Source organism: Gopherus evgoodei, chromosome 2 (genome assembly GCF_007399415.2).
Source record: "Gopherus evgoodei ecotype Sinaloan lineage chromosome 2, rGopEvg1_v1.p, whole genome shotgun sequence".
In the NCBI taxonomy this organism is placed as follows: Eukaryota; Metazoa; Chordata; order Testudines; family Testudinidae; genus Gopherus; species Gopherus evgoodei.
This window is the reverse complement of record NC_044323.1, coordinates 162,312,603-162,325,565: the sequence shown is the minus strand read 5'-3', so window position 1 is coordinate 162,325,565 and position 12,963 is coordinate 162,312,603. Positions and strand designations below refer to the sequence as shown.

Below are 12,963 nucleotides of genomic sequence, written 5' to 3'. Positions count from 1 at the left end.
TCTTTATAAAAGGGCAGAAAGCAAACCCTGAGGTGATGGCAAAGTTAAGGATCCCTATGCGGATTTAAAAGGAACATAGAGAAGGCTGAGCAGCCCATTCCCCTACCAAGGCATCTGATGTTGGAAAAATATCAAACCAGAGTAAAAAGATCCCTCCAAAGATACAACATCCATAATATAGAAAGAACTCAAAAGCGCATGCCAAGGAAAGGGCTGCAACATCTCATTTCAGGATTAGACATTTAATACATTACCCCCATCCAACCAAAGAGGACAAAGGAATCCCCTCCCTCCCTCTCACCCCTCATGTTCTCAGCTGACAGTATGCATGTGGACAAGAAGAAATCAGAGATAACATCTCCCCTGGAATGGTAGGCACACTCGTATATTCCCATAGCATGGCTGTAAAGTCATGTAACTAAATATTAAATTTCGAGGAAATTATGCTAATAATTTTCCAAGACATTGGAACCTTTTCAAAAATGAAAATAATTGTAACAAGTTTCTACAGATCAAAGAAGTAGAATTAAACTAGCAATGTCTCCAATTCAGATCTATGCTCCAGCACAAGTGCAGTTAATCAAGATGTGGGTAAAGAAACAACCCTAGCCTGCAACCCTTTGGTAGCTGGAAGACTTACAAAATAAGGACAGGGTTCCTAGAACTGTAGTTAGCATACTAAGTATTAGGAGTACATTTCATAACAGGCTGCACATTCCTGGTTTACATTCATTGGCGCAGAGGCACCTGCCTTGCGCTATTACTTATGAAACTAAATAACCTGTATTCCCTGCTCTGACTTGTTACAACAGTTGTCAACACAAGGGGATGGATGGATGGATGTTCAAGGTTTATAAAGGCCCCTTCCACCTGGAGAAACATGCAAATCTGATCAGTTTAAAAAATCTCTGTTTCAATTCATGCTATTATAAGAACCATTTGGTGAAACAATCTGCATCTGCTTCTGCAAAGCAAGCTTTACTCCCTGTCCCAAGACAGCTGATTCATGGGTTTGTCCCTCATTTCCAACAGAGGCCCAGCCATGCACAGGGGGTTCTGTATAGCAGAAGCTGCTCTCTTCTATAAGCTTCTGGTTGGTCTTCCTATCTACGAGGGTTTTGTACTGGCATGCAAGAGGTAGTATCTGAGCACATTCCTGCACTGTGTAGTTGGAGGAGGGGCATCTGGTCCTTGTTGTTAATGTTCCCATCAAAACTAAGTTTGTTAGAAGTATGAAGTGTACCAGTAATAGCTGTGATACTTTGATCAAAGATTGTAGGAGACAGGAGGAACAAAGAAAGCTCCTTGAAACCATACCAAACTCAGACTAGTGTATTACAGACTCTCAATTAAGAGAGGTTTTGTCCAGAATTTGGCTCCTGACCGACCAGTTTCCTTTTTACGGACACTGCTATAACTCTTGGAAGCGATGCACAAGTTACTAAATCCTAGAAAGTGTTAACAAGATTCGGGCTCAGCAGTTATTGTCTTCAAAAGTTTAATGGCTCTAACCAGTTAACTGTATGGTCCCTGGGCCCAACCTCACATTCCCTGTGCGCCCCAGGCTCCCAATGACTCCTGGGGGAACGTCGAGTGAACAAGGAATGCAGGCTCAGGCCCTTACAGTGACAACCTGCTGCAGCTCTCCAGCTGCTGAACTCATTAAAAAGCCATACATGATTTCAGCTGCTGCCTTTGGTTTATTTTAGGGGCCATTCAGCATTCTAGCTGCATGGCCAAGCAAACTTTATTCTCCTAACTGCCTTCTGGTCAGGATGGATAAGGTAACCAGCATCCCCCCAGCCATAAAAGTATGGTATGGTGTGGGTAGGGTGACCAGATAGCAACTGTGACAAAATGGGACAAAGGGTGGGGGGAAATAGGCACGTATATAAGAAAAAGTCCCAAAAAACGGGACATCTGGTCACCCTAGGTGTGAGTATATTGAGCTGGACGCATACAGCACAGAGAAGCCTTCCCAACCCAGAGCACTACACACTCCCCATAAAAAAATGTAGAAATGTTCTTCTCACTGGAAAATCCCTCTGCCAGCGATCAGAGTGCTACACAAAGCCACCCACTCTCCACTGCTCCTTTCAACCCTCGAACAATAACATTCTACATGATGTGTGTTTACATCAAGGAACTGAGCGTCTAAAGCTGAGCTGGTGAAGGCTCCCAAGCAATTAGCTCATGTGGAATGTACTTAGAGAAGGACAATACCCATGTGCCTTGGAGGGTCAGACAAGGATCCAGAACAAGCCCTGAGTGCAATATTAAAGAGAACAGGCTCCGTAGGTTTAAAGGTCATGCCTGTTTTTGACCCACACCACTTCTTGTTGCTGAGCTCTGATTTAATTTTATTTATTTTTCTGTTCCGGACTGCTGCAAATTAAAACTTTTCACCTCCTGCACTGCCACAGGGTAGAGGATCCTTTCCCCTGCTCTTAGACATTGGCATAGAAAGTACGCTTGTTAAGTTTGCAGACGATAGCAAACTGGGAGGGACTGCAACTGCTTTGGAGGATAGGGTCAAAATTTAAAATGATCTGGACAAATTGGAGAAATGGTCTGAGGTAAACCGGATGAAGTTCAATAAAGACAAAGGCAAAGTGCTCCACTTAGGAAGGAACAATCAGTCTCACACATACAGAATGGGAAGAGACTGTCTAGAAAGGAGTATGGCAGAAAGAGATCTACGGGTCATTGTGGACCACAAGCTAAATATGAGTCAACAGTGTGATACTGTTGCAAAAAAAGCTAACGTGATTCTGGGATGCATTAACAGGTGTGTTGTAAACAAGACATGAGAAGTCATTCTTCCGCTCTACTCTGCACTGGTTAGGCCTCAGCTGGAGTATTGTGTCCAGTTCTGGGCACCGACTTTCAAGAAAGATGTGGAGAAATTGGAGAGGGTCCAGAGAAGAGCAACAAGAATGATTAAAGGTCTTGAGAACATGACCTATGAAGGAAGGCTAAAAGAATTGGGTTTATTTAGTTTGGAAAAGAGAAGACTGAGAGGGGACATGATAGCAGTTTTCAGGTATCTAAAAGGGTCTCATCAGGAGGAGGGAGAAAACTTGTTCACCTTAGCCTCTAATGATAGAACAAGACGCAATGGGCTTAAATTGCAGCAAGGGAGTTTTAGGTTGGACATTAGGAAAAAGTTCCTAACTGTCAGGGTAGTTAAACACTGGAATAAATTGCCTAGGGAGGTTGTGCAATCTCCATCTCTGGAGATATTTAAGAGTAGGTTAGATAAATGTCTATCAGCGATGGTCTAGACAGTATTTGGTCCTGCCATGATGGCAGAGGACTGGACTCGATGACCTCTCGAGGTCCCTTCCAGTCCTAGAGTCTATGAATCTATGCTTTGTGATCCCGTTCTGTTGGGGCTCTTGGAGCACAGAAGGATCAGGTAACAATTCTGAGAGGTGCATCTGAATCCTGAGCTCATTTTGGTGGCACCAAGGCTAAGCTTGGACCCACAGTGAACCACAGTTCAAGGGTTTTAAATCTACTTCAGCAGCTGAATTTTACAGACCCAGGAATTACTCCAGCCCAATGCGAACATCTCTGCCCACATGTTCCTGCAAATGGAGGATCCCGGCCCAAAGAAGTGCTCAGATGTTCTCCCAGAAGGAACACTTCCATTCACTAAGTACATTCTGGGGGCTCACTAACTCCTTTGGATGACTGGAGGGTGTTTTCCTGATGCCACGGAAAATGGCAAGTTAGATAAAGCTAGCTCCACTTCCAACAGTGTACGTGAGGGGATGCCGGCAGTGCATCTCAGGATTGCAGCGCTCCCAGGGTCACTTCAGGACACGTCAGTCAAGGAAGAGCTCATCTTTCTTAGACTCTATGCAGTGGAGACATCCTAAAGCCAGAACTGAGGGTCAAGTAGTAAAGGAGAGCTAACTTGCACTTGTCCAATGACTGAAAAAGCAATTATTACCCTTTCTTTCTGCAGAATGGAATTTAGCCTATTGCCACAGAGCTTGCAGAAGTTGATAGCTTTGAAGAGTTTCCTAATCAGTGGCCTTAAATAAATCATTCAAACACTAAAAGCCCACTCATTCTGTAATAGCCATTTGTCACTCATGTCAATACTATTTCAGGAACACAAAATGGTTGAGCTCGCATATAGTTTTCTCTGAGAAATCACATTCCAGTATCATCCCATAACGACTCAACATGACTCCCCGGGGTTCATATCTGGATTTTTCCAATTCATTCATTTTCACCCAACGTGAAGGAAGAAAACACGTACTGAGTTTGCTTGGAACCTATCAGAATCAGGCAGACCATAAATAGTCAAATCAATTTTAAATCTTAGGGTAATACTCTCCAAAAGCCACAGGGAACATATATGCCCTTCCAAACTTCCTCAGCACCAGATTATGGGTATGTCTGTCCTACAAGTGGTACAGAACGATAGCACAGCTATGTTGCTGCAGTGCAGACACTTGCTAAAGAGACAGAAGGGGTTTTTCTGTCACTGTAGTAAATCCACCCCCTCAAAAGAGGTAGCTAGGTTGATGGAAGAATTCTTCCTTCAACCTAGCAGTGTCTACACCAGTGCATAGGTTGGCTTAACTATGTCCCTCAGTCTGAGTGTCACTGCTAGGTCAACCTAAGTTTTAGGTGTAGACCAGGCCTCTGATACCAACAGAACCGAACTGTGATAATTTGCACCAATAGCCAGAACGGTTACTGTGGATTTCTGATTTTGGCACTAAATCCTGTTTGCCTCACATGCACACAGTTCCACTGAAATCAATGGAACTACTTGGGAGATTAAAGTGAAGAACATTTGGCTTTGTAAAATTAGTTATGGGTGTTCCACGGCATATTAAATTTGCTCCTTTATTCTGAATAGTGCAACTTGATGTATTGTTTACAATACTTCACAGTACACCTGTAAAGAGATGGTAATGTTTTATTAAAGGTTTTCAATTAAACCTTCCAAAGGAATAAGTATTTATGTAACACAGGACTGCACTTGAGAACTGTCCCTGCTATTGAACAGTGGAGTGCAATGGTCTTTTCATAATAATTCTTGGATTTATGGATCAGCACAAGGAAGATCAGTGAGACTGTACTATACTAAGAAATATTAGTAATTACTTAATTTAAGCTGGTCTACAGATCAGTACATTTAAAGTGAGGTTTGAAGGAATTTTATTTTAGACTGTTGACAGTAGTCTTGGAAAAGTGAGACTAAAAATACATTGTTAATAATTACAGGTGAGCAGGCATGAGAACATAAACATATGGTAACTACCTAGCAGCAATAAAATGCACATTAACAGATAACAAGCAGAACCAAAGTGCATTATTACATGGAGTTTTTAAACTCACCCTACATTTTTCAATCCATAAAACAGGCACACATTAAAATATTAATTACCTGGATTATCCAGACCACTGAGAAATTAAATAGAATTCTTGAAAATAAAGGATGCTACTAGTGACTAGATATTTTGAAAAATTTCCCCATCCCTTAGCTATTTTTTAAACATCTGTCCTATTAATTCTGGACTGATTATCTTTCAGCCTTTTTCTGAGTATTTAACTACATCTTCTAGTCAAAACAGTGTTTTCATTTAAGAATTTGTTCAGTTTTTTTGGCCTCTACTACATTCTTTACATCTCATTCATGATCCTCCATCAACGGAATGAAATGTGTGAGTGACAACCGTAACTTATCACAGCATACGATCATATATTAAGAAATAATCAGTTGCTCCTATACGTGAGGCACAATTGCTGCAAGAGGCACCTAAGGTTTAAGAATTTCTATTGCTTGTGATCTCAGAGAACAAAACAGATGCCTAGTAAAAAGACACTAAGACCTTCAGTTTCTTTGACCAAATGTTCTTAGACTAGCCTAATTGTTGGATTTAAAAAAAAGAGAAAAAGAGATATCAATTTAAGCTTCAGGCTTCTGTCTGATTTTTTTTTTAAAACCACTACTGTTACATGCAACTTATAAGGTCACTAGTATATAAGATTAATAATAAAAATCCTCCCATCTATTTATTTAGGTTGTGCATTTGACAGCACTTGCAATATAGCCAATTTCACTGTTCTGATGTTTATGTGGATCTTTCATACAGCAGCAGGGGAAAAAGCCTTTTTTAAATGATGGAAAAGTGACTGCAAAACTACAGACTGGCAGGGACTCAAGGAGTTGCAGTAGTGGAACTACTTGCAACTCATTTGCAACATATGGTATTTCCTAGTCCAGCCACCGTCTCAGGCTAGTCTAAACAGACACATTTATCAAGACAGAGTCAAGTGTGTAGACATACTACTGCTGAAACTGACTAGATTTCAAACTGACAGGCCCTTTAAAAGCCAAATCAGCAGAACAATTGTACAGTGTCCCAGGCTGCTTGAAGGTAGTTATATATATTGTAGTTACAGGCTGAAATAACACTACAGCTGAAAACTAGCGCACAGCATAAGTCTTTTGAACTCCCAGTCATTTTTAGATAAATAAATATGAACTCTGAAACAGCAGCGTTAACGCAGATTTCAAAGTTGACTAGATTATTCCCCAGCCATTGCAAATAGGGTGACCAGATGTCCCGATTTTATAGGGACAGTCCCGATTTTGGGGACTTTTTCTTATATAGGCTCCTATTGCCCCCCACCTCCGTCTCGATTTTTCACACTTGCTGTCTGGTCACCCTAGTTGCAAATAACCCAGAGGCTGCACATGGGGACGGTGCCGTTGCAATGAGGAGAAATGACCTTCCCGACATCGCGCTGAGCAGTAGCTCCTGGGGAAACAAGCGGTGTGTGGGCACGAGAACAGGGACCCGCTGCTCGCGGGTCTCCCTGGGGACGCAACGTCAGGGCACCTGGGGGCGCAGACACCCCGGCAGCCCCTCTCCCGGGGCCCCCCTGACCGCCCCCGGCCCGGCCCGCTCACCGCCCGGCGTGGTCCCGAACACCGTGCCCCCGGGCGTGGTGCTGTAGTCGCCGGGCGGCAGCGGGGCCCCGTCGGGCAGGCTGAGGCGCTTGGCGGGGATGGCCCGGCTCAGCGTGTGGCCCTGGCGGCAGCTCCCGGACATGGCGACTGCGGCTGCCCGCGCGCCCGCCGGCCCCCCGACCCGGAACCAGCCGGCGGGCCACGCCCCTTCCGCCACGCGCCAGGGAGCGGTGGCCGCGGCGCGCAGGCGTGGCCGACCGCTGACCCCGCCCACTGCCCCGCGCCTTCTGCTCCCCGAGGGCCTGACCCCTCCCTTCCCCATCCCACCGCCCCCCGCGCCTCCCCGTGCCCCGCCCCTTCTGCTCCCCCCGCCCCTCCCTAGGGCCTGACCCCCTCCCACTGTTCCCAGCCCCCTCCCACTGCCCCCCAGCTCCCCTCCCATGTGACCCCCTCCTCCCCCCCATCCCACTACTTCCACCAACCCCTCCCTGCACCCACCTCACCCCATGGGTCACCGCTCCCTATTCACTCACCCCATTGCTCACACTAACTCTCACCACATGCAAGAGGGATGTATAACAACCCTCCCCTACACTGTACACACAGTCCCCACCTCAAGGAGTTTTGTAACCCAGACTGACAAGGCAGACAAAGTGGGGGAAGGAAAGAAGTACCTTCAAACAATATGCTTAGGGAGCAACCCTCAGCATCCCTGTCATTCCCATGGCCATTGGCTGGGTTGGTGGCAGGGCGGTTCATGAAGTATTTCTGGATACCGGTTCTCTGCCTGTCCCATACTGTGCTCTCATGCAACAAACAAAACATGTTTTGGGACACGCCTCCCAGCTAGCCAAAAGAAACAGGAGGCAGTTGTGCCCCCCTGCCAAGTTCAGACATGCTACCCAGCTTCTCCATGCAGCTAGGCTCTTCATGCCCCACTTGTCTCCTGAGAAGGCAGCCAGTGCAAGGGTGGCCCTCCTGGGTGGCCTTCAGCACCACTCGTGAAACTTTTGCAGTGACAGATTTCACAGCCTGCTCCTCCTTTGGGCGCCTGACTAGTGATGAGGGTCACAAACGTGTGAACCTGCATTCGTGCTGAATGCTCACCTGTAGAGGTGACGGGAGAGAGAGAGGCTGAAACAAAGCATCACAAATGGCCCTTTCTGGGGTCTCTGGTTCAATATCAGGATCATATGGAGCCAAGCAAATGCCCCAACGAACAGAGGACAGCACCCGGATAGCATACAAGAGATCTACTCTCTCTCTCTTTCTCTGCCTAAGCATTTTATACTGCACTCACCACCATGGTGTATGATTGCTCACTTTGAAGTCACTCTAAACATCTTTGATTCTAGAGATGGGCTTGCATCAAGGAAGAGCAGAGAGGTTATTTTACCTCTGTATTTGGCATTGGTGTGATGGCTGCTGGGATACTGTGTCCAGTTCTGGTTCCTACAGTTCAAGACAGATGTTGATAAATTGAAGAGGGTTCAGAGAACAGCCACGAGAATGATTAAAGGATTAGAAAACCTGCCTTCTAGTGATAGACTCAAGGAGCTCCATCGATTTAGTTTTAACAAAGAGAAGGTTAAGGGGTGGCTTTATTACAGTCTATGAATACCTACATGGATTTAACCTGGGGAGGTTCTCTGTGTCTGTATTCTCTGGCCCTTTCATTATGGTACCAGAGTAGGGAGAGTGGACAGGGAAAAAACTGAAACATTTAATGGAAAAATTTGAAAAAATATTTACAGAAAAAGCAAAAAAATGTTAATTTCCCACAAAAACAATTACTGTTTTTTCTGCCCTCATTGTTCCTTTGCTCTGTCGGGAACCGTGTGTCTCATGGCCTGGATGGTAGCGCACATCCCTCTTGAGTGTTTACTATTAAAAGCTGATTTGATTGCTACAGCCAGCGCCTCCATGGTCTTTGCAGCTGAAGGATGGGAACTGGTGCTATGGGGATGTGCTTTACCTGCTGGGGAGGAGTAGCTGTGTAAAATAATTAATTGTGCCATACATGGGTGGGGAATCCTATCAAGTGCTAAATTCAATATAAAGAGGAATGCCTAGCTCTTAGGCAGCACTTTTCAGCAGTAGATCTCCAAGTGCTTTACAGAGCAGGTCAGTATCATCCCCTTTTACGGATAGGGAAGCTGAGGCACAGAGAAGTGAAGAGACTTGATGACTGTCACCCAGCAGACCGGTAGCAGAGCCAGGAAAAGAATCAAGCTCTCCTGACTCCCAATCCAATGTTCTAATGACTAGGCCACTAGGCCGCCCTCTTTTATATATATTTATTTGTAAGGCACCTGACATGGGAATGTTGTTTCGCCATCCTCTGGTTTGATAATAATATGAGCTCTCAGGGGAGGGGCTGTGTTTGTAAAGCACTGAATACATCTACGGTGCTGGATAGATGTTTTGTAATAATAATAACTATCAGAAACCCAGGGTGTGTGAATTCAGCTTTAGTCTGATATGCAATCAATAAAAAGTTAAACAGAGCAAGAGAGAGCTATGTTAAGCAAATTTAACCTTTGAATTGTGGTTTCTGTCTTGGGTGCAGCTGGCAGCTGCTTGACTGGACTTGTCTCATTTTATAGTTGGCTTTTTGCATTTGATATATGTGTGCATGCATGTATGTATGTTAGCAGGTAGGCATGTTAGAGAGTGTGTATGCATGTGTGTTAGGATGTGTTAGCCTGCAGGCATGTTACTATGTGTACATAGGTGTCTTAGCATGTGTGTGAGCATGAGTACATGTGTGTGAGAGCATACTCGTATGTGTGTTTTGGGTGGAATTGCATTGTTGTTAAGAGTTTTGTCCATTACTGTGTACAGATGTGCACGCCTAAGCCCCAGCTAGATGGTGTGAGTAGCCATGTGTCAGGCTAGTTTTACTTGGTGGCTGGGTATTTCCATGGATTAAAGCTTTCTTGGAGCCACCCAGGTGGCTAAGATGAGCAGCGTTTGTCCCTTGGAGCAAAGTCACCCATCTTTGTGGCGAGTCATTTGGCAGCAGCACACAGTCTGCAAGACCACCCTGCCACTCCAATTCCAGTGCGGTCCATTCTCACCAAGCAGCATTTCCATCTGCATGCCCCCTGCTGGGCTGCTGGCACTTTAGCAGGCTGATGAAAGGTTGGCCACATGTTTGCATTAATGCAAACGAGGTGATTTGTTAAATCTATGGGACACAGCTGGCCTGGCACCCTATTACAACTCTCCCTGCTGGCTTTGTGGAAGGCAGCTGTGGGATACAAATGCTGTTAGGAAATATGGAGATGAAGATGCCCAAATGATAGGCTGACCTAGGACAGGTGAAAGGTGTCAGCTACTGTCTGTCACCCTTGGAAAGGGCTTTGCGTTTATGTCCTGACTGAGATTGTTTTAAAGGGAATGTACATAAATATCAGTAGACGCTGTCCTACAACATTTACCAAAACACTGTAATAGGCAACCTGACCTACAGAATAAATCTGGAAAGAAAAGTTCTTTCTTTCTTTGGTTTGGTCTACACTACAAAGTTGTGCAGCTTTATTTAGACCAGTATAGCTAAAGCAGTACAATCCTCTCCTGTGCACACAGTTGTGTTGGTATATTTATACTTGTAGAGGTAAGTCTGTACAAGTAGTGGAATAACTATACTGGTACTGGTTTCAGAGTGGTAGCCGTGTTAGTCTGTATCAGCAAAAAGAACGAGGAGTGCTTGTGGCACCTTAGAGACTAACAAATTTATTTGGGCATAAGCTTTTGTGGGCTAACACAAGTACTCCTCATTCTCTATACTGGTACAAGCCACCTTTTGATTGCTATCACTGTGTTCACTGTCGCAGCCTTTTGTGGCAAACTATTTTGGTAAAAAGCACCCCCTAATCGACAAACTCTACCAGGGAAACTTTCAAGTGCAAACCAGGCTTTAAAGGGAACAGGGTTAAGGGGCTGAGTATACCTCAGGGCCTGCGTCTCATTCTTGCATACACAGAGATGACCTGAGAAGTGTCCCTGCCAGGCAGCACACGTTTGTGTGATTTGGCTGTGATACACATGCAGGGAATGTGGGCCAGTCTGACACTGGCTGGGCAGCAGTGTTTATCTAAGGTGTATTTGGGTTTTCTTAAAAATACTTTTTAAAAAGGAAATAAAAAGTATAAAAGAAATTATCTGAACCTGCAGAGTCTCCCACACCATAGCCAGGTAGAACATGAATCCATTATAGTGCAGCACTAAAATTAATAGTCTACAGCATAGCCTTGTTAGTGTTTGGACTTGTGCTCTCACAAGTGATGGAAGGGAAAGATCCCCCGGCAAACCCTTCTCAGCTTGGTTTCTGTGCCAATGGATGCCTATAAGCATGGGGTATGAGGGCAGTTGTACCCAGAAGTATCCGGTACCCTGTTGTACAGTGGTCCTGCTAAACTCATTATTGCAAATAAATGGGAGATTGCCAGATCATTTTTATGATTGTTATTTACATTGCACCCACAGTATGCCAGGTGCTTTATAGACAAGCAAGAAGGCAGGCCCCTGCGCCAAAGAGCCTACAGGCTAAGGGCTCGATCCTGCAACCCGCTGCTCATTTTGGGCTGATTCACAGTTGCCCTGCAGCTTGCTGAATCATCTAAACCAATGGAAAGTGGGTCTAACTGCCACCAAAGGAGAATGGCAGCATTTTACCTCATTCTGAACTGTTGGCAATGGCTGCAGGGTGAATCAGGCCCTTTGGGTGACATTCACCCCTGTGCAGAGGCCAGCGCACAGTCCAGGCACTCCTTGGAGGACTTTTGGGGGATTTCAGTGTTCCATAGGCCTTGCACAGAGTGATTGTTCTGTTGATTGCAACCGGACTGCCATGGGAACTTGGGAATCCTCTTCACTTTGCATCTGCAATGGCTCAGCATGGCCCACTTCCCTTTGTACGGTGCAAGAGTGCCCCCAACTGACCACACAGCCCCATGTCCTCTGCACACTCACCTTTTGCACCACAAAAGGAAAGAACAAAGATTAAATACACGAACCTCTTCCTCTGCAGATGCGAATTCTGTGTTTCTGTGAACGGTGTTGTCTGTGGTGAAGAGCTGCAATGTCGGGCCGAGGGAAACAAGGCGGCAAAGTGAGGGCTAAGACAAAGTCCTGGTCATCTTGGGCTGGCTTGCAGTTCCCGGTAGGCCGTGTTCATCGGCTTCTCTGGAAGGGTAATTATGCTGAGCGAGTTGGTGCTGGAGCCCCTGTATATATGGCTGCTGTCTTAGAGTACCTGACTGCTGAGATTCTCGAGTTGGCTGTCAATGCTGCTCGCGATAACAAGAAAACCAGGATCATCCCCCGCCATTTGCAGCTCGCCATCCGTAACGATAAGGAACTCAACAAACTACTGGGGAAAGTCACGATCGCTCAAGGGGGTGTTCTGCCCAACATCCAGGCAGGGCCGGCGCTTCCATTTAGGTGACCTAGGTGGTCGCCTAGGGCACCAGGATTCGGGAGGGCAGCAGACTGCTCTGGTGGACCTCCCGCAGGCGTGCCTGCGGAGAGTCTGCTGGTCCCGCGGCTCCGGACAGGTCCACCAGAGCCACGGGACCAGTGGACCGTCCACAGGAATGCCTGCGGGAGGTCCACCAGAGCCATGGGACCGGTGAGCCGGCCCTGCGCCTAGGGCGCCAAAAACCCTGGCGCCGCTCCTGCATCCAGGCTGTGCTGTTGCCTAAGAAAACCGAAAGTCATAAAGCCAAGAGCAAGTAAAAGTGATCTAGAAGAAATGAAAGATCTGAATCTATGTTTAAAATTAAAAAAAAATAAAATAAACCACCTCAGTGCCTGTGAAATGCCATGACTCAAACCAGGCAGCTTCAGAAAGCCCCAGTCTTCTCTTTCACACCTGAATAGCTGGGCTTGGTGCAGAGACATGGAGCCTGCCTGCTGTCACCAGTGCTGCTCCAGGGAGTAAGCTGGGGGAGGGAGGACACTATTATTCCTGGAGAGGCTTTCCTTTTTTACCCTCATCCCACACATCAGCTGAG

General features: G+C 45.9%; 2 protein-coding genes across 3 annotated transcripts in view; one reads left to right on the top strand and one right to left on the bottom strand.

Moving 5' to 3' along the window:
* The window catches only part of EIF4EBP1 (eukaryotic translation initiation factor 4E binding protein 1), a 36,932-nt gene extending 29,824 nt beyond the window's left edge, over positions 1–7,108 (bottom strand). For both annotated transcript variants that reach the window (XM_030552179.1, XM_030552178.1), the window contains exon 1: positions 6,944–7,108. In XM_030552179.1, coding sequence (XP_030408039.1) covers positions 6,944–7,085 — 142 coding nt within the window. In that variant the 5' untranslated portion in view covers positions 7,086–7,108. The remainder of the gene's footprint in view (positions 1–6,943) is intronic.
* Positions 7,109–11,992: 4,884 nt separating this feature from the next.
* LOC115645134 (histone H2A.J-like) lies at positions 11,993–12,721 on the top strand. The gene is made up of 2 exons (XM_030549528.1): positions 11,993–12,368; positions 12,635–12,721. Exons 1-2 carry the CDS (start codon positions 12,030–12,032, stop codon positions 12,683–12,685), a joined length of 390 nt encoding a protein of 129 aa, XP_030405388.1. The 5' UTR covers positions 11,993–12,029; the 3' UTR covers positions 12,686–12,721.
* Positions 12,722–12,963: the final 242 nt, after the last annotated feature.

Bases quoted from the DNA above. Each gene is read 5' to 3' on its own strand.
- LOC115645134 (XM_030549528.1), top strand. From the start codon at position 12,030: ATGTCGGGCCGAGGGAAACAAGGCGGCAAAGTGAGGGCTAAGACAAAG. The intron at 12,369-12,634 runs GCAGGGCCGGCG...TCCTGCATCCAG, and splicing joins GTGTTCTGCCCAACATCCAG to GCTGTGCTGTTGCCTAAGAA.